Source organism: Blennius ocellaris, assembly GCF_963422515.1.
Source record: "Blennius ocellaris genome assembly, chromosome: 3".
Classification (NCBI taxonomy): Eukaryota; Metazoa; Chordata; class Actinopteri; order Blenniiformes; family Blenniidae; genus Blennius; species Blennius ocellaris.
The window spans coordinates 27,669,221-27,692,980 of NC_137652.1; the positions used below are offsets into that span (position 1 = coordinate 27,669,221).

The 23,760-nt window shown below is 44.9% G+C and overlaps 3 protein-coding genes across 3 annotated transcripts; all 3 read left to right on the forward strand.

Annotated features, from left to right (window-relative positions):
• Positions 1–1,885: 1,885 nt before the first annotated feature.
• On the forward strand, positions 1,886–3,687 carry LOC308145139 (LITAF domain-containing protein-like; the record flags this gene model as incomplete). Its single annotated transcript, XM_080516487.1, has 4 exons — positions 1,886–1,973; positions 2,084–2,137; positions 2,212–2,347; positions 3,174–3,687. 4 exons carry the CDS (start codon positions 1,886–1,888, stop codon positions 3,277–3,279), a joined length of 384 nt encoding a protein of 127 aa, XP_080372613.1. The 3' UTR covers positions 3,280–3,687.
• A 5,782-nt stretch (positions 3,688–9,469) lies between these two features.
• gprc5bb (G protein-coupled receptor, class C, group 5, member Bb) lies at positions 9,470–12,981 on the forward strand (the record flags this gene model as incomplete). Its single annotated transcript, XM_080517290.1, is given in 4 exon segments — positions 9,470–9,546; positions 9,548–10,599; positions 12,720–12,835; positions 12,937–12,981. Coding segments are annotated over 4 exon segments (1,290 nt in total).
• A 5,797-nt stretch (positions 12,982–18,778) lies between these two features.
• On the forward strand, positions 18,779–23,648 carry knop1 (lysine-rich nucleolar protein 1). The gene is made up of 7 exons (XM_080520679.1): positions 18,779–18,833; positions 19,152–19,226; positions 20,476–20,544; positions 20,632–21,951; positions 22,037–22,108; positions 22,401–22,460; positions 23,276–23,648. Exons 4-7 carry the CDS (start codon positions 20,674–20,676, stop codon positions 23,582–23,584), a joined length of 1,719 nt encoding a protein of 572 aa, XP_080376805.1. The 5' UTR covers positions 18,779–18,833; positions 19,152–19,226; positions 20,476–20,544; positions 20,632–20,673; the 3' UTR covers positions 23,585–23,648.
• The last annotated feature ends 112 nt before the right edge of the window (positions 23,649–23,760 follow it).

Genomic DNA, 23,760 nt, shown 5'->3' on the forward strand with positions numbered 1-23,760 from the left:
ATAGCTTATAAATATAAAACCATGTAATTTTTTTTAATTATTATTGAATTTTTCGTTTTATTTTTATTTTTCTTCAAGTGGGAATGACTAAAGAAGGCAGATCAGCGGGAAAGTCAAGTTCTTTAAGTAAATAGATGGATAGATAGATAGATAGATAGATAGATAGATAGATAGATAGATAGATAGATAGATAGATAGATAGATAGATAGATAGATAGATAGATAGATAGATAGATAGATAGATAGATAGATAGATGGATAAAAATCTATTTAATTGATTACAGAAAAAACTTCATACAGCCAGAACAATCTTCTTTGAGTGTAAAAAAAAAACAAACAGCGCTATATAAGTTTGATGCGTTATTTTAAATTTTAGTTTTTCAGTTTAAAGCTCAGTTAAACCTTTTGCCTAAAGAATTGTGAGAAACTATCGAGTGAAACAAGGAAGGACATGCCTGTGAGTGGTCTAAACTTAAAACCACATCGGTGCACGTCACCTAATGATTGACTTTATGTTTCCTTTTGTGCACAACAAAGGTGAGGAAAAGGCAGCTAATTGTAATAATCACACCGTCGTGACGTCGCCGTGATGAGAAGTATTAAAAAGCAAAAAAACAAAAAGCAGGCATGTTTGAGGGGAGCTCAGAATATGACTGAAGGACGAGATGAACTGGTCCAACAAGACCTGAACAGTCAGCAGTTGTTTTTTTTTAATCCTTCAAGGCATGGATGTGTGCGTCTTTTTGTGTTGACTGTAAAGTGGCTCGTTGTCAAGCACACGTCTACGTCGGCCTTCAAACATTACGTCTGTGAGATAGAACCGGCCCGACAGAGGCTGCAGAGAGGATCACTGCTACGATCACAAGAGACGACCATCCTGGTGCTCCGGCTTGGTCCACCACGACACTACGCTGCACTCAGTGCTGCTAATTTGACGATTTTTAGTTGCTGTCCTCCAGGAGAATCTCTCCCTGAGGGATGAGCCTCAGTGCCCTGCAGCCCTCACTTCAACATGGTGATGAAGGACATTCAGGAATACATGTCATAGTCCATCTCAACAAGCGTCATGGAAATCACAAGACTTGCTTGACGGATCATTCCGAGGAATATTTAACAATGTGGTGCAGAAAGGTCACAGGCCCTAAAGGCAGACAGACTGTTTTGTTTCTTTATATTTAAAATGCAGGAGCAGAAACAAGAAAAACAGAACCAAAAGGTTTCAGGACAATGGTTTGGCCATTCCAACAATGTGTCAATGAGAACACAGTGACGCTTTATAAACTACTTTTATGGTCCTGTGAATAACTTAAAGACTGTTTTATACGAATCTGCATCGTTTGTGTGGAAGCCATTTTTCTGCGAATCAAATCTTTTGCTAACGATTCAATAAAATGTTGTTTGATCAGACATAATAACAATCACAGTTCAAGTTGTAACTCGTCCAATGTTTGTACATGTTGACTTTGGATTATGAAAAACCTCCTGATTTGTGCCGTTTATGTTGTTCTTTGAACTATAATTTGGTCGTGATGGAGGGCGCCAGGTCTGACAAAGGACAGACCAAGAGACATTATATCCTTGGAATTGATTTTTTTTTTTTTATTAAGCTGTGACCTCCTGCAGAGATTCTCTCTTCCACTTGTGGCTGATTTCCCCTCACAAAATAGACGTACAAAGCCACCAAACCTGCTTCCTTGATGACGAGAGTTAGCGTAACGCATTCTTTAACCGTACCCCTCCTGGATCATCCGGTCTGAACCGACGCCTTCCTCGGATCTTGACCTTCTGACCTGGACTTCACTTCAGTCAGAACATGGACGATGAACACTCGAGCCCATTTTAATGTCTTATTTCTGTTTGTTTTCCGATCCTCCAGACAGACATCATGGATAAAGGACAAGGACCGTCTCCCGACATGGCGGCACCGCCTTACCCCGGCCCTCCAATGGGATCTGTGCCTGTAGTTCAAGTTGGTATGGGATCATTCACCGTGTATTAATCTGTGTCATTTACTGTTCTCACGTCTGGACGTATAAATGCCACTTTCGCTTGGGTGATGGAATCGTTTCTCTCTTGTGTGCAGTCCAGCAGCCTGCCTACCAATACAGCGTCCAGCCGGCGGTGGTCGTTCAGCCCGGTGAGTCTCTTTCTTCAGCGTTTTCCGTCACAAAGGAACTTTGGTTTTAACCGGCTCTGCTGTGGCGTTCACAGTGGTGGTGGGCAGCCACCTCTCTGACGTTCCTGGACAGATGCTCTGCCCTCACTGCCACAACAACGTCATCACCAGAACCGAGCACAAGAACGGCCTGCTCACGTGGGTGATCTGCGGCGTGCTCGGAGTCTTCCTGTGAGTCGGACACTTCAACACGCGCCACCGTGAAACACACTGCAAAGCTCCACGGGGATGAAATACATGTAGTGTGATGTTTGAGATAATTTAGCTTGACATCAAACTCAGGGTGTTTCTGAAAACGATGAGGGAGACGTCGGTTCATAACGAAGCCAAATACCCTCAACAGAAAACCTGAGACCATGTCTGAGAAACATGTGATGGAAAATGATCTTTACTGTGGGAATCAAGGTTTCAGTATGAAGTGAAAGGCGCCTCCAAATTAAATATTATTATTATTATTATTATTATCATTATTATTATTACTATTGTTGTTATTATTATTATTGTTATTATTATTATTGTATTTGATAACATAATTTATTTTTATTTTTATTAATAGTAATAATAATAATAATAATAATAATAATAATAATAATAATAATAATCGTAATAATAGTAATAATAATAAATATTATCATTACTTAGCCAACACAAACTGGCACCTTCTCTTTATGGAGGGCAACACAAGAAAGAAAGAAAGAAAGAAAGAAAGAAAGAAAGAAAGAAAGAAAGAAAGAAAGAAAGAAAGAAAGAAAGAAAACTCACACCCTCAGCTGATCCACTTATCCCACAAAAGCATGAGCCTAATGTTTTTTTGTTAACATTTGAAAAAGAAGAGAAAAAAAAAAAAACAACTCTCCAAAGTGATTAAAAGGGATTAAAATGTAAAAAGTGTGATCTTAACTTTTAATGAAGTCCAACTGTGAGGGACGACAATGAGTGAATCCTCAAGCGCAGGTCGGGTTTCCATGGCTTTAACTTCCTGTCTGCTCTCCTACAGCATCTGGCCTTGCTGCTTGATTCCGTTCTGCGTGGACTCTTGCAAAGACACGGAGCATTACTGCCCCGTCTGTAACAACGTCCTTTACCTCCACAAGCGCATGTGAGCGGCGCTGCTCCGTCAACCCGTCAGAAGCAGCGACAAAAGAAAGTAAACCTTGACGAATTCCAGCCCTCCCTGCACAAACACCATCCGTCTCCAGTGATCCGGAGCTGTTTATGTTTTACACTGTATATATGTTGAACTGCACTACGTTACGTAACACAAGACTGGTGATTGATGTCTGGGCATTAACAAATTGATCATATACAAATATCTATTTTATCATTTATACTTCCTTACATACTTACTTATACATTTTTTGTTTCATGTACAATATGTATCCAGCGTATCAATAGATAGAAATAAGAATGTGATCTCAGAGAAGGGTTGTGTTTTGTAATAACTTTAATTACATCTTGTGTCATTTTAATGAATGTTTGATTAGAAATGTGTACATGTATAGTTAAAAGTCGACAAGGTTTTATTTTTCTGAAATTATCATAGTTATAGTGGACTCATGAGGGTTACGTACTGATTTTACTCAATTGAGGTCATCGAAGTGATTGGTTTCACGACGGATCGAACATTTTCAGCACAAACAAAAATAATAATTGATTGTATCACGACATGATGAATAAATCTGTATTGCATCACCAAATAGACTTCAATTATAAAGCTCATTTCAACTGTGTGAGGAATCTCAACACACATTACATCATTAGTCACATTCACCCATTCATACATGCATTCACTCACCAATGGAGGCATGGAGCCGCCAACACAGTCAGGAGCAATTAGCTCAAGGACACTTTGACATGTCGACAGGCGGAGGTAGGAATCAAACCTGCAACCTTCCAGATGTATATATATATATATATATATATATATATATATATATATATATATATATTCCACCAGGACCTACAGCAATGACATTGGGATGTCATTCGGGCTTGAGAAATGTAGTAGGATGGTAACAAAGCGAGGCAAGGTAGTCCACACTGAAGGGGTCTCACTCCCAGAAGGAACAATAGCAGACATTGAGGACAGTTACAAGTACCTGGGAATACCACAGGCAAATGGCAACCTTGAACAGGCAACAAGGAACGCGGCAACGGCCAAATACCTCCAGCGAGTGAGGCAAGTCCTAAGAAGCCAGCTCAATGGCAAGAACAAGTCCAGGGCAATAAACAGCTACGCCCTGCCAGTGATCAGGTACCCTGCGGGTATAATAAGGTGGCCAAAGGAAGAGATACAGACCACGGATGTTAAGACACGAAAGCTCCTTACCATGCATGGTGGGTTCCATCCCAAATCCAGCACCTTGAGACTGTATGCTAGCCGTAAGGAAGGAGGCCGAGGACTAGTGAGCGTGAGATGTCAGGAGTCACACACCTCGCTCCAGCACCGGATCCTCTCTGGCACTCCTGCAGGCAATCAGCTAATTGATTGTCAAGCAGTCTTAAGCCCTGCAGGGAGGTGGGTCCGGTGCCAGAGGATTGCCTAGTCTTCACTCCGTGTGGAGGTGAGTCGGTGTTGTCCTCCCCGGGGGGTGAGTGTCCTCCTCGGGGTGGTTCCCGTTCCCGTTCCCGTTCCCGTTCCGACACCGGCTCCAAGAAGTTCCCCGTCCGGGTCCCGTCCCGGCTCCAAGAAGTTCCCCGTCCGGGTCCCGTCCCGGCTCCAAGAGTTCTCCGTCCGGGTCCCGTCCCGGTTCCAAGAGTTCCCCGTCCTGGTCCCGTCCCGGTTCCAAGAGTTCCCCGTCCGGGTCCCGTCTCGGTTCCAAGAGTTCCCCGTCCGGGTCCCGTCCCGGTTCCAAGAGTTCCCCGTCCGGGTCCCGTCCCGGTTCCAAGAGGCCCCCCCAGAGATTTCCCCCGGGTCCCGTCCCGGTTCCAAGAGGCCCCCCCAGAGATTTCCCCGGGTCTCGTCCCGGTTCCAAGAGGCCCCCCAGAGTTCCCCTGGGTCCCGTCACCGTTCCAGCTCCCCTTTTCCCCGTTTCCTCCATAAACATTAACTGTTTGCAAACAACTTTCTGCTTGAGGTCTGCTCTTGGGTTCAGGACACTCCACACGCCGGCGCCCAGCCGTGACATGAGAGCCACTATCCAGGATGAAACATCCAAGCTCCATACGTACATCAAGGACAGGGATCCAACGGATGACATACTCAACGAAAGTCTCAGACAATGGCGAGATGAAGAGGTGCTGGAAGAGGGACCATCATGGGAGGACAAGCCCCTACATGGGATGTACCACCGGAACATAACTGAAGTGGCTGATCTCAAGAAGTCCTACCAGAGAGGGCTGGCCTACAGGACAGCACAGAGGCCCTCATCCTGGCTGCACAGGAGCAGGCTCTGAGCACCAGAGCCATAGAAGCCCAGATCTACCACACCAGACAAGACCCAAGGTGTAGACTGTGCAAAGAAGCACCTGAGACATCCAGCACATAACTGCAGGGTGCAAGATGCTGGCTGGGAAAGCATAGTGAACCGAAACATCTGTGCGGAGTATGGTCTGGAAACCCCAAGGTCACAGTGGGAGACCCCCCAAAGGTGGTGGAGAATGACCGAGCCAAGATCCTGTGGGACTTCCAGCTACAGACAGACAGGATGGTAATGGCGAACCAACCAGACATCGTGGTGGTTGATAAAGGGCAGAGGAAAGCCGTGGTGGTGGATGTAGCAATACCAAGTGATGGTAACATCAGAAAGAAGGAACATGAGAAACTTGAGAAATACCAAGGGCTCAGAGAGGAGCTGGAGAGGGCTTGGAAGGTGAAGGTGACAGTAGTGCCCGTGGTAATCGGAGCACTCGGGGCAGTAACCCCCAAACTGGAGGAGTGGCTACAGCAGATCCCTGGAACAACCTCGGACATCTCAGTCCAGAAAAGTGCAGTACTTGGAACAGCAAAGATACTGCGCAGGACCCTCAAGCTCCCAGGCCTCTGGTAGAGGACCCGAGCTTGGAATAGAAAAACAGGTGACCACCCGCGGAGGGCGAGAGGGGAATTTTATATATATATATATATATATATATATATATATATATACTGTCCCAGGAATATTCCCACACAACAACAATGTTTTGTGAACTCCAGATGCCCTTTACATGCCTGCATGTGCAGCGAGTTGCTGGGAGGAACCTGAAGTGGGATAAAGGTTGGGATTATGCCGTGGGTCACACTGACTGAGGTCCTATTGGTCTGTGACCATAGTAACTACTGGATTACTCAGATTAGGACGGACATTGAGTTAGTCAGCACATCCCTGCCCTGTTCTCTCCTTTCTAACAATACACAGGTACTTTTTCAAGCTGAGAAAAAAAACAAAAACATTAACATTTTCAAGTCTGTGCTTTGTAATGAATTATTTGTACTTTGAGTCCTGAGAGTTACACCTGCCAGTCGCTTTGTTTGACCTTATGAACTGTCTGTAATTTAATATTTCACTTACATTGCTGATGAGGAGACACATGTTCTGCCCTCCAAGTGTCCAATCCTTCCTGACCTGTGAGCCCAGCTGGTTGTTGTCATTTCATTTTCGTTGCCCAGTTTCCTTGAGATAACGTTCAGGTGAAAGGGGATGATTGGGATTAGAGCGATTGAGGGTTACGGCGAGGGTTAATGTCAGGATTAAGATTGTTATCCATCAGCTGGACAGAAAGAAGCTCAGCTCCGTTGTGTCTGACGAATAACATTGTGGTGGTTCTTGACTCATATATATCATATCATACTAGGTCAGTACACCCCGCTTGTCCAGGAAGTCCTTATGTTGATCCGTTTAGCAACAATAACTTTGATTTCACCACAAACCAACGTCTTACTATCAGTGAATGAATGAATGGCGTGCAGGGCTGTTGGATGATTTGTGTGATTTACCAATTGCACTGTGCTAACCCTAACTCTAACCCAAACCCTAAACCTAACCCTAAGCCTAACCCTAACCCCAAACCTAACCCTAACCCTAACCCCAAACCTAACCCTAACCCTAACCCTAACCCCAACCTTACCATTATTTGCTGCCCAATGGACCATAACTGTAATCCTTAGCAACATTTTGCACACTTAGATAGGTAATACTTATCCAGCATTCCTTACAGAGCTTTTTTGGGAGTTGATGAGGTGCTGGTTACTCGCTGTTTGTGTGTTTTTACCTTCCAGGAGTATGTCTTCTCTTACTCCTGTTTATTCTAATCAAAAGTCTGAATACATCCAACTGATGAAGAGGAAGTCTGGGGTTCGTCTCGAGAAAAACCCTCTGCCCGCCTGCATGTGAGGACTTCCTGTCTGGATTAGAGGTGTTTTGACGGTCCCGGCAGGGTGCAGGTGGGCACCAGCTTTAGCTTGTCTCAGTCGCTGAGCTCACTCGTATCTGTCGGCGCCAATCCTTCTCTCGCTGATCCAAACCCACCCAATAAGCTGGCATTGCGAGCGCTCCTCGTCATGATTTTCCTTCGTAGGGAAAAGAGGGGGAGGGTGGGGGGGTGGAGGAGGGGATAACAGGTCTCCAAAGGGACACTTGGCTGATTCATCTCTTCCCAGGGTATTACGTAACACTATCTATCCACCACGCTGGTCACATGGCCACAAGGCTCACCTGTGTCCAGAGTGACCATCTGCCCTTTCCCATTCCTCAATCCCATCTTCCTCACTCTGAGACATCAACCGTCAGCTGACGTCTGAAGACGCTGCCTGGCTTCATGGGCCTGATTCAAACATGAATCCATCCACAGGCTATATAGTGTGTGTGTGTGTGTGGGGAAGAATTGTATAAGTGGTGAGAGGAAGACGTGGGAGCCTGAAGGCAGGAAATAATACCGAGATGTGCGAACGAGTGACTAATGCCGGACTGATTGTGAACGCTTATACTGCACTTGTTTCCTACCTTCTTCCCTGTTTGACGGGAGCGTCAGCAAATCAGGCTCCCGGCGTGTGGGTGAAGAGAAGTAAGCTGGGATTGCATCTCTGTTAACACCTCCGCAGATTCAGTGTGAAGCAGGGAGGGAGAAACGCAGACATGCAGACAGAATGAGTGGAAAGAGGAGGACAGAGGGGAGCGAAAGAGACAGAAGATACGTTTGACCGCGTGGGCGTGTGAAGTACCGAGGCATGCATCATAATTGTGGATTCTTCTTGGAGCAGCTGGACAAGTCGCCGCATCAGCAGGACATCGCCGGTCCCTCAAAGTGTGTTGTTTTGTACTTTCAGTGGGAGCTGTGAGCACGAGAAGGGGGGGTGAGGGTGGGGTGGGGGTGCGGGGGGCAGAGAGAGACATTTTCAGAGACAAAATGGAAACCGGTTTGTTTTGCCGCCTCAATGACTTCATTCACTGGGATTACAAACAACAGTTTGACTGAAGTGATGCTGGACGTAACGTGTGGAGCGGCATGATGCCTCTGTTCTATCGCTAAGCAAGGAATCCAAGTATTTGAGGTGAGCGCGACGTCATCACGGTTTACTGGTAAAACTGCTGTGGTGGGTGTGCGTTTGGCTTTTGCTTGTATTTACTGAAATCTGTGTGAGTGTGATTTTCATCTCTTTACTTTACTGTTTTAAAGTCGAGACTTAGTTTGATTGGAATGAACATCAAACATCGACACACTGTTTGATTAAAATAAAGACAAGGAATTGTTTATCGGTAAGCATCCTCACAAACACGGCCTGTGTGTATGTGTGTGTGTGTAACTGTGTTTTTCTGTGATTTAGGGCATTGAACTAGACTTCTCAAAAGACCAGTATTCAATGTAGTCAGCCCACGCTGTTTCCCGTTTCCATGGAAACTATTGCCCAGTGCTAAAAGCAGTCCTGTTCTGTGCACTGTGCAGAGAGTGTGTGCGTGTGTGTGTGTGTGTGTGTGTGTGTGTGTGTGTGTGTGTGTGCGTGTGTGTGTGTGTGTGTGTGTGTGTGTGTGTGTGTGTGTGTGTGTGTGTGTGTGTGTGTGTGTGTGTGTGTGTGTGTGTGTGTGTGTGTGTGTGTGTGTGTGATGACAAACATCTCACAGACCAGGTTTTTTTTTTTTTTTTTTTACATAAATTGACTGCTGTTTCTGCGTTTCTGTGATATGAATCATCAGGATGCTGTAGGAGCTCATATACAACAATTAACCTCAACAGTAACCTTCCAGCTCCCCTCCTCTCCGGATGCTTCATCACTCAGCTTGTTTATCTCTTGCGCTTTTAACCATTTCTCCATTTGTTTTGGGGGGTTTTTTTATAAAAATTTTTTAGCACTACCTTTTCTCTGTCTTCCTCTCTAAGATGGCCGTCGGCCCCACCATCATCTGCCTCTTGTCACTGATCGGCTATGGCTCATGCCACCCTCCTCCCCCTCCCCCCCCCTCCTCCTCGGGGATGCAGCGTGGACGTGGACCCCCCCTACAGGGTGCTGTGTGACCTGGAGGCGGTCTGGGGTGTGGTCCTGGAGGCCGTGGCCTGCAGCGGCGGCGTGGCCTCGCTGGTCCTCGCCGTGCTCCTGCTCGTCAAGCTCCGTTCCATTTCGGACCCGGCCAGGCGCTCCGGCCTGGGGCCGCTCCTCCTGCTCCTGGGGACGCTCCTCGGGATCTTCACCATATCGCTGGCCTTCCTGGTGGGGAAGAACCAGGCCCTCTGCGTGGTGCGCAGGGCCTTCTGGGGGCCGCTCTTCGCCCTCTGCTTCTCCAGCTTGCTGGTGCAGGGCGTGAGGCTCAGGAGGCTGGTGTCCGGCAAGAGCAGCCCGTCGGGCAGCGCCCTCGCGGCGCTCGGTCTGGCCCTCGCCCTGGTTCAAGGGATCATCTCTGCCGAATGGGTCCTGCTGACTGTGGTCAGGGAGGGACACCCGGCCTGCGAGTATCCACCTTTAGATTTCGCCCTGACGTGCAGTTACACTTTGGGGCTGCTCCTCATAGCCATGGGTCTTTCTTTGGGGGTGGTGCTGTGCGGGGGGGAGTTCGCCGCGGAGGGAGGAGGAAGCGGCGAGGAAGATCGGGAAACCGAGAACGACAAACGAAGATGGAAGTGTAACGCCGTGTGGCTCTTCCTGTCCAGTCTGGCCTCGGCGTTGCTCTGGGTGGCCTGGTTGGGCTTTTATCTCTACGGCAGTCAGGCGTTAAGAGGGAAGGGGAATCGCGAGAGAGGAGGAGGAGGAGGAGGAGGAGGGAAGAAGGATGCAAGAGTTTTGGATGAGCCCGCCCTGGCTGTGGCGTTGGTCATTCAAGGCTGGATCCTGCTGCTGCTCCACGCCATCCCCGAGGCACACCTGTGTCTCCGGAAACCGCCGCAGTCCAACACGCAGGATTTCTTCGACACCGGCCACGCGTCTCCCGCGCCACATTTTGGGGACGAACTCCCCTCACACTCTCATCGACCCTTCGCAGAAAACCAGGCCTTTTCAATGGAGGAGCACAGTGCAAGTAGGCCTCTGTAATGTGTGTGTCCATGCATGTTTCACTTCGACCTCGGTTGAACGACGCTGCCAACCGCCACTACTTAGGCCAGATATTCAATACACCAGGTAGCGTGACGAATGTTTAAAACGTTTTAAGCATTTTGCGGTTAGGTTAAAAACCATTGTTGCTAGGCAACAAATAAAAATATGGACTACCCGGATCTTTCTTCATTCAATGTCGCGTCTCGGCAGTAATACAAAAATAAGTGCATGTTAAACTGCTAAGACAGTAGTCATGTTTACCAAATTAGCTTTGGCACCATGCAGAACGGGAGGCTCACTTGGTGCATTTATAAATCCATTTAAATCTCATGAAATATCTGCTAATCCAACAGGCTTCTTCACAGGGGGGGTGGGAATTATGAGTCATTTTGTTTTGATTGACGTAAAATTTCCATTCGAAGCCATGTGAACAGATGAAGAGCTAAAAGTGTGATGAGGCACAATAAACCATGAGGAAGACGGCAGCAGCAGCAGCAGCAGCAGCAGCAGCAGCAGCAGCAGCAGCAGCAGCAGCAGCGAGGCGTCACACAGACTTCACAGGATGCTGATATTCGTTAGCCATTGTACAACTGACAATACTGAGTCGCAGCGAGAAGGTCATGATGTGAGAAAGACACGGGAAGATGTGCTCTGTGGACGGAAGCATGAGCTTAGAGCCCGTGACCCCGGCCTTTATCGGCCACAAAAACACGCTGTGAACTAACAGAAGAGTGTTTTATTCAAACCTTAGCGACTTGCTGTTTTGCGTCCAACAACAAATAGATTATTTAAGATTTAAGATTTCGGCAGAATTCAACTTTCTAATTTAATCAATATTTAGTTGGGGGTTTTTTTAAGCAAACATCAGAGCCAAAACATTACGCTGATTTTAAAGATTAAGAATGTTTTAGTTTTTTTTAAGGTGTGTGCCACAAAATTCAAATCATTTGTTCACTGCAAAGGCAGCGAACCTCCAACGACTATATAAAGCATTATGTAAATAAGTGATTAAGCATTACGTAAAGCATAAAGTACATAAGGTGACTGGTGAAGATCAGGCAAGGGATGTTTTCTTGAAGAAGGTTTAGAAACACCTTCTAAAAACTGAATTTAGTGTCAAACTCAGTTCAGCTCAGAAGTCACATGGTTTCCGACGTGACGTCTATTAAAGCGGACCAGTATCTTATGTGATAAACTGCTAAACATGTCTCTCGGTTTTAGTGCAAAAAAAGTACAAGTACATCCTGGAAATGTTCATATTGGATGTTGCTCTTCTATAAAAATCAATAACGAATGGTTTCAGGGGGGGAAATGTGCTTTCTGAAATATGAACCTTCCACCACGATTCTCCTTCAGCGAATGTGGTTTCAAGCTTTTCGCTTCTCAAAACACTGGATTTCTTTAAACCTTCAGCCTGTTTTTCTAAGCTCACCCTCATGTCACAAGCTATTGGCTTATTCAGTATCTTCAGGGTAGTTTTGGTGTTCACTGCTTGACAATTAAACTCTGACACTAAAGATGCAGTGCGCTTCCTGTTGAACAGATTCAGAACAGTAGTTCCTTTCATTGAAAGGTTGCCCTTTTGTGGAGATTTTCCTTTTATGCAATGTCGTCACTGAAACCTCCTGCCGACTGGTTTGACCACATGTTTGACACACATCCAAACCTTGGCCATCTTAATGGATTAAAAAAAAACAAAAAAACTTGTCACGAATGTGTGCAGGCCTGCAAGTGCTTACCACATTTTTTTTTTTTTGGGGGGGGGGGTGTTTATGAAACGCTTTGCGGCCATTGCAAACTAAATACTATTTGTCAAAGTGGTGGATTGAACCCAGAAAGTAACCGTGAACTGAATTCGCTGCAGATGGTGCAAAGTCTTATCAACAAAGTGACTGCGTTGGAGATCTTGACATCGTTTTAGCTGTAAATGACAAGATTTACCGAACCAGGCTGCGTTGAGAGATGACGGAGTTCTGTGTGTGTGTGTGTGTGTGTGTGTGTGTGTGTGTGTGTGTGTGTGTGTGTGTGTGTGTGTGTGTGTGTGTGTGTGTGTGTGTGTGTGTGTGTGTGTGTGTGTGTGCTTGACCTCTGTTGGCCGGCCAGCCCTTCGGACCGGGACGTACCACGGCAGCACCCACGGGAGCGTCCGGCCCGGCATCGCCTTCAGAGGCCACGTCTACCAGCCTACTGAGATGGCTTTGGTCATGAACGGCGGCACGGTAAGGCCGACAGGAGCTCGCAGAAAGACACACGCCTGCACACGCCGCGTCACCGCAACACCGAACGAGTGTTTTCAATCTTCCGTCCGCTCTGTTTGCAGATGCCCACGGCCCCGGTTAACTACACCGGACGGCGGTTATGGTAACGTGGCCGCGGCGAGAGGAGGATTAAACAACCGGTCACGTCTCCCGCGACCGATGAAGAAGGAAATATCACAAACGCCGCATATCGTTCCCAGTCCACTTCATGAGAGATAGTTTATTGTGTTTGTGTACATTTGTGTAAATTTCACATTTTGACACAGTCTTGATTGCCTCTTGTTTTTGTTTTTTTTTGTTTTTTGTTTTTTGGGGGGGGGGCATACCGGATGTGAAATCAATGGTCAGAGAGCGGTTGACCAAAGGCGTCTGCATTTGGTCCACGACATCTACAGTGCATTATTCTGATCGGCGCCTACAGGCTGTTGAAGGGAGTGCGAGGGGGCTTGACTGAGTCATAGCCATGAAACCTTCCAAGAGTTCAGCCCGAAGGACGATAAGAATGTAGTAAGAATGTGGTGCCCTTCTTCTTCTTCTTCTTCCTCTTCTTCTTCTTCTTCTTCTTCTTCTTCTTGAAGCACACTCCCACAAAGCTTGCTTGGCCCCGGTGTTTCATGCCAGAAACCCCCACAGGACCCTCGTAGTGCTTTCCTCTCGATGTGAAGCGCCGTCGGGGGCCGCTGCGTCGTACGTGTTCATGGACACAATGAGATTTCTGCAGGAGGTCGTTCCACTGTTGCGGAGGATAATTATCAGATAGACATGAAAGGTGAATGTAAAAAAAAAAACCTACAGCTCATGGATTGCCTTTTACAAATGAAAAGGATACCTTTTTAATAAGAAAACCTTAAAAGCCATTTAATACTGCGACGCGTTTGCTGCAGTCTGGGGTTCAGAGTTGGAGGTTGTGATCTTGCACTTTATCTGCGCGACGTCTGGGAACTCTGACATTTTGAGATAAGTTGCATGTTAAAGCACAGTTTTAAGGTAATGTATTTTGTCAAAAATGTTTGTATTTTGTGCGAGTTTTCTATACTTTTGATATACGTATATACTGTATATTACAAAGAACACCGCCTGTTGCAGAAAACTATATTTGACTAAAACATTTAGCAGAATTCAAGAAAAGACAGCTCTCAAAGGGTGTTTGAGGTCAATCTTTTGTATAATTTCATCAAGGTCTTAGCAAGATTTCTGACTTTTTTTTGTTTTTTCTTAGTTCACTGTCATTCAAGTAAGTTTTCTTTAGTTTTCTTTCTTTATTCGCACTGAGTGAAAGTGGTCAAAAACACGTCTAGAAGACGTCTCTATGCATCCACGAGACGTCCTCAGACGATCCACAGGGAACGTTTTTAGACGTCTTTCATGGACGCTGTATTCACGTCTTGTCTGGATGTCAATGAAAATACGTTTCAAAAGAAAAGGGTTAGGGTCATCATGATCTAATTCCCTCATTATTTTAACAACAAATCAACAATTATACAGGCAGTTGGACTCAACAGGCAACTTGTGACCTTTTAACTGATTCTCGGTGTCTTAGATCATTTTATTTTCATGTGTCATTTGTCAACTCGTTCAGGCTGTCAAACAGACATCCGGATTACAGCCTGGATGGACGGACGTGTTTTGCACGTCTATGGACGTGGCTTGCTAAAGTGGGTTATTTATTGTTAACTGAACATTTGGCAGAAAGGAAATCTGACATTTTCTTGTGCGTCCTCCAGACGAACTTGAGAATTTATTTCCCCGTCAGTAATGATGAGCTGTCCAGCCTCAGAGTGTCCCGCCTCAGCGGTGTACTTCATAATCTGATGTATATTCACACTGATTGCTATTTTGACATCTTATCACGCACATTGCTCGGCCCTCTTCCCCAGTAAGTGGAGTATCTTGGCAATTTTCTGTGATTTCTTTCAATGTTCCCTGACTCAGTACGGGAAAATGATGTGATCTTCTATCTCAGTGAAAATAACTGGAACTATTACATGTATTCTGTTTGTTGATCGGCGACACACTGAAGTGTTTCTTTCCAGATCCAGACTGAACAACTGCCGACGGCAGTTGTTCAAACAAGACAAGTAAGATTCCTGCCAGATGGACTGAAGTGTCTGTGGCGTCTTCGGTCCGGGACGTCGTCTCCTCTGACGATCGAGTCGTGACGCGGCAGTCAGCGCCCCCATGCTGTGACCGTTTCTCCTTGCTATAACCTTGAACGCCTAGATCGTCTGTTATCTTTGCTTTCGTGTGCAGGCGTGCGCTCAGATATTGTAAAAATGCAAACATGAGATTTTTATGTAATAACCATCTATAACAGATTTTTAAAGACGTACTGTGAATGTGAAAAAAACAAAACAAAAACAACCCACTGGTGTTTCCCTTTTGATGATGTGAGCACTGTCACTGATATAAGGCAGCGTGACATGAATGTCTGTAATGTGATTTGCACAAAGTGACTAATACATCAGTGCACATCTCCTGTTAAATGCCGCCTGGTCGTGTTTGTCTTTTATCCGAACGTGTGGAGTGGAATTACAAGGACCTCACACCCAGTGTTTAATGCAGTGTGGCTGAATCACAAGAAGGAGAGGGGCAGAGAGAGAGAGAGAGAGAGAGAGAGAGAGATTCACAGTGCAGAAACAAAGTTAGAGAAACGCCCGCTGCAGTGGACTGTGTGCACCTGCATGAGCATTCAACACAAAACACAATGAACTTACTGTAAAACATTAGTAACTTACATTTTGCTGTAAATATGCAAACGCTCATCTGATTTTATGCTTTGAAAAACATTTGAATATTTCTTTTAGACAACTCAACTCTGTCTGTATATGTGTATAGAGCGGCAATGTTTACACTGAAAAAAGTCATTTCCACACTCACAAAATAATTTTTTGCATTAATGTAATTAAATCATGTTTCCATCTATTCATTATAAGAAGATTGAATCCCATTTATTCATATTATCTGAACAACATGTATTAGAATGAACCATTAAGATTAGATTAGATTAGCTTAGATTCAACTTTATTGTCATTACAAATGCAACGAAATGCAATTTAGCATCTAACCAGAAGTGCAATATCGCAAGTATCAGATATTATATACACATACACACTCACATATATAAATAATAAATCAATAGGGAACAGTGTGAAGTTGCTATTGCTAGAATTTACATTATTTACATTACATTTAATGGACTAAGTGCCATTAACGTGCTTTAACGGGGTGAGAGTTCAGTAGAGTGACTGCTCCGTGGAAGAAACTGTCTCGTAGCCTGCTGGTCCTGGCCCGGAGGCTACTGGTCCGGAGGCTCCTGGCCCGGAGGCTCCTGGTCCGGAGGCTCCTGGCCCGGAGGCTCCCGGCCCGGAGCCGGCTCCCGGTCCGGAGGCTCCTGGCCCGGAGGCTCCTGTAGCGGTGGCCAGAAGGCAGGAGGCTAAAAAGTCTGTGTGCAGGATGGGAGGAGTCCTTCACAATGTTCAGAGCCCTACACAGGGAGCGCTTGCTCTGGATGTTCTGGAGGGCAGTGAGTGGAGTCCTGATAATGCGCGGGGCTGTGTTCACCACCCGCTGTAGTGACTCACGTTCCGCCACAGTAAAGTTCTCATACCAGGTTGTGATGCAGTTTGTTAGAATGCTTTCTATCGCAGAGCGATAGAAGTGTAACATCACAGCAGGGGGCATGTGGTTCTTCCTGAGGATCCTCAGGAAGAAGAGGCGCTGGTGTGCCTTCTTGATGAGGCTGGAGGTGTTGATGGTCCAGGACAAGTCCTCAGATGTGTGGGTTCCTCGGAATTTGAAGCTGGAGACCCGCTCGACCGTCATCCCATTGATGTAAATGGGATTGTGTTCTCCCTCTCTACTCCTCCTGAAGTCCACGATGAGTTCTTTGGTTTTGCTGGTGTTGAGGTGCAGGTTGTTCTCAGCACACCAGGTGGACAGATGGTGGATCTCCTCTCTGTAGGCTGTTTCATCACTGTTGTGGATGAGGCCTCTCAGTGTGGTGTCGTCTGCAACACTGATGATGGAGTTAGTGGGGGACATTAACAACAACAAACTCAATATGCGCATGTTAATCAAACATATTTCTGATATGTAAACTGAAAAAGTGCATGGTTGATTTGTTTTTTATACAGTGTAGGAATTAATAGCTTGTGGATTTAATGACAGTTAGTACCCATTACAATCATATTATCACATTATATAAATTCTAAATAATTGTGTTAGGGACTGCAAAGCTCTCAAACTCCACCAAAAGTCATGTAAAAGCTGAAATTTGGCCTCACATGACTTACCACAATTAATGTAAAATAACCCACAAAAATGCTTAGAATTCTGATTCTATTCTGATGAAGTAGATTAATCTAAAAATAGATAAGTTGGTGATAAACAAATGGGGATCCAGGAATTACAGAACTGCAGGAAACTCTAAAGCAAATGTTGATCTCTTCTTTTATGTTGTTTTCTTTTTTTTGTTGTTTTTTTGTTTTTGGTCATGGATCATGAAATGAAGCAGATGAATTTGAAGGTGAAATGTAAACTGGGTTTATATATATATATGTGTGTGTGTGTGTGTGTGTGTGTGTGTGTGTGTGTGTGTGTGTGTGTGTGTGTGTGTGTGTGTGTGTGTGTGTGTGATCCCAACCCGGTGCCAGATGGTTGTCACCTGTTCAAGCTGCATTGTGACTCACTCCGGTTCAACGAGGGGTGCAGCTAATCCCAGTTTACCCAGTGACTCAACTAGCTTCAGTTCTCCGAAAGCCTGAAAACAGGTTCTTTCTTTTTTCTTTTTTTTTTAAACAAATGACATTAACAATCTGTATTTCACTTAAAAAAAAAAAATTCCCAACTGCATCAAGCAGAAGTGATTCATGCACACAGTCTCTTCTTCGTATGTTTGGTTGGTTCTTGAACCAGTGGACACATTTCAGTGCTCAACAGGTTATAAATAGTGAAAATCCATCTCGGTGTGTGGGAGTGTTTAGAAAGCTGTAGGAGGCTCCTTCAAAGTGCTGCATGGTGGAAAGGCTGACGGTGTCACACCAACTGAAGACTTTATAGAACATGGGAGGATTTACAGTAGTTATAAACCATCAGAACTGGGTGAGTTTCCACATGATTAGAAATGGTAAATAAACCAGATGGAGGCTGGAAGTGATTCCAGGCGTCTGTACCAATCCACTGAAGGCCTAAACCCCATAGGGATGCATGGCCCCTCATGTACATTGGGAATTCTTGGGGAAAACATCAAATGCTTGTTTTGGAGACAAATTAAAGTCTAAAGCAGAACAAATGAGCATATTTAGTCTGACTCCAGTTTGTTGTTCGCTGCTCAGTGACCCAGGTGTTGATTTAACCATAGTAAAGAACTACAAGTCAAGAAAGTCAGAGTGCATAAATAACAGTAAGGGTTCATATTAGGACAGAACGGAGCTTGCACATACAAATGTATACATATCTAGATTTATAATACAGACCAAAAAGAAAAACACACAGATAATGATAAAGTGGCTGTTGGTTTATTCATTCCAGATTTCAAGAACAGAAACGTGAGTAGAATTCCATATCACATCTTGACAGTTTTCACAGCAGAGATATTGGGGATTATTTTTTTTTATTATTCATACAGGTGTTGAGGGCAATAAGGAAGCATATAATTTGTCGAAAAAAAGAAAAAAGCAAATAATGAGGAACCCATTAAATGTTATGTTCCATGTAGAATGTTCGATTATGACTCAAGCATAATTAATTCAGTCAAGGAGCGAGAGGAAACATGAAATATTAAAGTTACTGTTTCAATCGGGACTTTCAGTGGGATTTTAATAACATCCTGCAGAGGGCAGCAGTACGCCAGTGACGTTTCGAGTCCGCCTCCCCGAAGAAGAAGAAGAAGAAGAAAAAGAACTACTTCCGGTTCGGAAGCGTAAACTTCTATCCACGTGAATCACACAAACTATTCAAAGTGAGTAAATGGCCTTTCTTTTTACTCCCAGTCGTGTTTTATAGCACAGCCTGCAGTTTTCAGTTAATGTTTTCATTGCACGGCTGCCTAATGTTTGTGTTTGAGGTGTTTTTTTCTAGTGATTTGTTAAACCTTTAGCTGCTATTATTAGCTTGTCAGCATGGCTGCTTTTCAATGAATAAACTTGATCCAACCGCTTTTCAAAGTTACAAATTCAAACCCAACAGCTGGTTTTTCTTCCAGCGGGGTCTGGGTGAAAAAACAGGCCAGACACTGTGAAGGCGTGAGCTCAGTATGACCTCTTGCTTTGTGTTTAAGACGGAGACGGACGATGAGGACGTAATCTTCGTTTCTGAGAAGCCTGGACATACTCGCACCGTTGCATTTGACCAGGTACTGATCTCCACACTGCTGATCTCCACACTGCTGATCTCCACACTACTGATCTCCACACTACTGGTCTCCACACTGCTGATCTCCACACTACTGGTCTCCACACTGCTGATCTCCACACTGCTGATCTCCACACTACTGATCTCCACACTACTGATCTCCACACTGCTGATCTCCACACTGCTGATCTCCACACTACTGATCTCCACACTACTGGTCTCCACACTGCTGATCTCCACACTGCTGATCTCCACACTGCTGAGCTCCACACTGCTGATCTCCACACTACTGATCTCCACACTACTGGTCTCCACACTGCTGATCTCCACACTACTGATCTCCACACTACTACTGATCTCCACACACTACTGATCTCCACACTGTACTGATCTCCACACTACTGGTCTCCACACTGCTGATCTCCACACTACTGATCTCCACACTACTGGTCTCCACACTGCTGATCTCCACACCGCTGATCTCCACACTGCACAGTCAACCAGCAACTGTAATCTCTGCTCGAGGACCATGTACTGGTTGTAGTGTGATTATTGAACATTGTTAAACTACAAACCAAATCCGTTGTGTCAGATAGTAAATGATTCATTCACATGTTTAAGGATATAAAAGCATTCTTCGTGTTCTGGGATCTTTTCTCACAAACTACATAGTTAAAATCAAATTTACATCTGGAACAGAGAGAAGCGGGAAATTAATCCTTCACATTGTTGTACGAGACAGTCGATATGACTGCATATTTTATGGCACAAACAAAACAAACCTGGTTTTGAAACAAGTCGACAGAGGTGTAAAATGGAGGCATGAAGCGATTGTGATAAGAGTAAAAAAAATTTTTAATAATATTTCTTTGAGGGATCCCCACAGTGCATCATCGCCCTCCGTCTCCTCTTGTCTCCTGCCTCCTTCACTGTTCCATTCAGCATCGCTTCAATATGTCCATTCATCTTTTCTTGCTGTCTGGAAGCTTAATCTCCAACCTTTGTTCAATATTTCCTCTTCCTCTCCTCGCTACACGTCCAAACTACCTGATCTTGGTCGTTCTCACTTTATCTGTAAACGACGAAACCTCAACGTTCTCTTGTTTCAAACACTGTCCATCGTACCCGCTCACAGTGGGAAATCTCTATATCTTAACTTCTGTCGCTCTCAGACTGAACCACTGGGGATCAGCAGGTCTCTACTGTCTTGACTTTTTTTTTTTTTTTTTTTTTTGCTGTGTCACCTGCAGGGGAAGCGAGAGGCTCTTCAGAGAGAGATAGACCAGCAGTCGCAACCAGAACTTCCAGCCAAACCTCTGGTTAGTGTTCATTTTCTACACACACACAGACAGAGTTTCTGATTTAATCAAGTTTCTTCATTGCATGAACTGTGTTTTTCCCACCAGACAAAGAAGACATTCGATTCTGTGGCGGTACAGACCATTAGGATGAAAGTGGAGATGGAAGAAGATGAGAAACTGATAAAAAAGGAAAAGAAGCGGAAAAAAAGACCAGAAACAAACTGCTCTGTTGAGGATGGGGGAGGGGTGACTGTGAAAAAGGCGAAGAAGAGTCAAACTGAAGTGCCAGTGAAGAAGGAAGAGGACAAAGGTGGTGAGATGAAAGAAAAGAAGAAGAAAAAGAGGAGAGCAACGGATTCTTTGGGTGACGGTAATGGTTTGGACGTCATGATTGGACGAGAAAATAAGAACAATGTAGTAAAACCGGAGAGTTTGATAGAAGAACAGGTGGAAAAGGAAAAGAAGAAAGTGAAGTGTAAAGCAGAAAATACAAAAGAGGAGGAACTGCATGCTGAACGAGATAACAAGCAAAAGAAAGTGAAGAAAAGTAAAAAGAGTATTACAGTTGAAAGCACAGAGGAAACAGAAATGCCAATTAAAGAAAAGAAAAAGAAGAAAGTGAAGTGTAAACCAGAACAAATAACGGAAGAGGAGCAACCGGGTGTCGAGCCAAATAAGCCAAAGAAGGTGAAGAAAAGTAAAAAGAGTATTACAGTGGAAAGCACAGAGGACACAGAAATGCCAATTAAAGAAAAGAAAAAGAAGAAAGTGAAGTGTAAACCAGAACAAATAACGGAAGAGGAGCAACCGGGTGTCAAGCCAAATAACAAGCCAAAGAAGGTGAAGAAAAGTAAAAACTGTATTTCAGTCGAGAGCAAAGAGGAAACAGAAATTCCAGTTAAGGAAAAGAAGAAGAAAAGCAAAGAAATGTCCAAAAAGAAATCCAAAGTGGCTGAAAATGGACTGAAATCACAAACGGTTGACACTGAGGTTCAAGTGGTAAAATTGAAAAATAAGAAGGAATGCGCCGGAAATAAAAGGAAAGTTAAACACGAGCTGAAGACACAAGAGGCTCATGAGACCAACGTGAAAAAAAAGATGAAGAAAGACACTGCAGAGACTGCCGGCAAAAAGAAAAAGACTAAAAGAGAAAAGGGCGGCAATGTGGACGAGGACAAAACGCCCAAAGGGGAAAAAGAGGAGTCCACGGCGGCGGAGGAAAAGAGTGGCGCCGCTTCCGAGGAGGCTTCTCCGGTCGAGACACAGAAGAAGAAGAAGAAGAAAAAGGACAAGACGGAGGAGCCGCTGTCCGACACCCGCCAAGATGCGGAGCGCGGCGAGAATCTCCTCGCTGAGGCCGCAGAGCCACCGGGAGGGAGAAAGGTCGGTGTGAGAAAGAGGAAGAAGATCAAAGAGGAGCCTCAGGTGGGAGTTTGGCCTCGGCTGGACGCTCGGTCCCGACGCACGCCTCTTCTGAAAGCGTCACGTTGCTCGTGGTCTTGTGTTTCAGGAGGTTTCGCACGTTGACGTGGTTTTTCTGTCGTCGAAGAGCGGAAACGTGGACGAAATGGACATAAACGAGGTACGGTCATGATGCCTCGATCGGGTCCGGGCGGTTTCAGCGTAGAATTTGTTTGCAAGGATGAAATCCATATTGCATTCTTTTACTGAAATGCCCCATTTTAATTTTTTTGTGACAATACTGTATCGCCGTTGCAGGAACTTTTTACATATTCCATAAATTTCACCTGAAAGTGTTTCAATGAGCAGTTTTTAAGCAGTTCTCTAATGTTTCCACCGTGATGATCAGCCTGGTTTATGTCTCTGCAGCATTTAAGTGAGTTGGTCTGATCAAAGTAACACGTTTCTTACAGGATCGCAGACGAGCTTTGCAGATGCAGGTTGATGAAGCCTCTCGGCCTCCGAAAGCAACGGTCAGTATTCTTGCACCTTTTAGAAAACAAATCTGACTTTTTTTTTTTTTTTTCTATGTATTTTTAATTGGGTTTCCAGCATTTTTATATATTCAAACACAGTTTTCTTTTTCTTAACCTTTCTACGCCACACGCACACACACATGCAAAGAAATTTATGAAAGCAACAGAAATTCCCAGATTGACAGTAGAAACAAAAATATATCAGACAAATAAGTAAACATAAATGTGAAAAATAATCAATTAAAATACATAAATTATCTTAATGTGTAAAAACCAAGACGACAGTGTTTTTCTATACGTGATGGTCTATATAACCAAACATCCTGATCTATGACTGTCAACTATATAATTAGTCATCCAAAGATGGCATAGCAGTGACGAAGGACAGAAAACGGCCCCAGGTTTTATTAAAATTGTCGAGACAACCTCGAATACTGAACTGAGTATTTTTCTGTGTAAACAAAGGACTTTCAGTTTTTCAGCCAAGAATTGGAAGGTGGAGGTTTTTGATCCTTCCGGTGCAGTAGGACTCGTCTGCGAGGCAAAGGCAATAGCGTTTATCTGCCTTACAGAGAAACGGGTAAAGTGTTCAGGTACATCAAAAACAGAGATTAAAGGGCTGGCAAACAACAAATCTGACTGTTTATGTCGTCACACTGGTGATTTAATGGAAGCAGATCAGCTTTGATGCTTGGACGTTTGCTCCCTCTTTGCTGTTTAAAACTCCACCTTCAGTCTGTAGCTTCTCCACAAGTTGAATTTTAACTTCCAGCACATAAGATGACGGAGCTCCTTTCCTCTCTGCTCCTCAGGGTTTAGGCCAGTGGGGCACAGCTCAGTTTGAGCACTCGGGGCAGGAGCAGAAGTTCCTCCGCCTGATGGGCGCCTTCAAAAAGGGCGTCCAGCCAGCCGCCGCCGCCGGCCCCGGGGGAGCCGGCATGGCGCTGGGGAAGGACGCCCAGCAGCAGCTGCAGCGGGGGCTCCTGGGAGAGTTCGAGCGAGCGCACTCGCGCAGAATGGACGTCAGTCGGCGAGCTGCGGGACTCGGCTTCAGCGCGCCGTCCAACAAGAAGTTCTCCATCGACACGGACGCACGCCGATCCGTTCGATTTGATGACTGAATGTTTTAAATGCACGTAGAATTGATCGCTGCCAAAAAGCAGATTCGCCGTCAAACTGCTGATTTTTTTTTTTTTTTTTTTTATGAATTTATGTGAAATGTCAAATTTTGTTAAAAGGATTTTTCAAACCTCAAGCTTGTGCTCAGTTTTAATTCACATCCAGACAAGAGAAACGG

Excerpts from the sequence above, each read along its gene's own strand:
- knop1 (XM_080520679.1), top strand. The coding sequence starts at position 20,674 with ATGAAAGTGGAGATGGAAGAAGATGAGAAACTGATAAAAAAGGAAAAG. Across the intron at positions 21,952-22,036 it reads AGATCAAAGAGGAGCCTCAG|GAGGTTTCGCACGTTGACGT; the intron begins GTGGGAGTTTGG and ends CTTGTGTTTCAG. Across the intron at positions 22,461-23,275 it reads CTCGGCCTCCGAAAGCAACG|GGTTTAGGCCAGTGGGGCAC; the intron begins GTCAGTATTCTT and ends TCTGCTCCTCAG.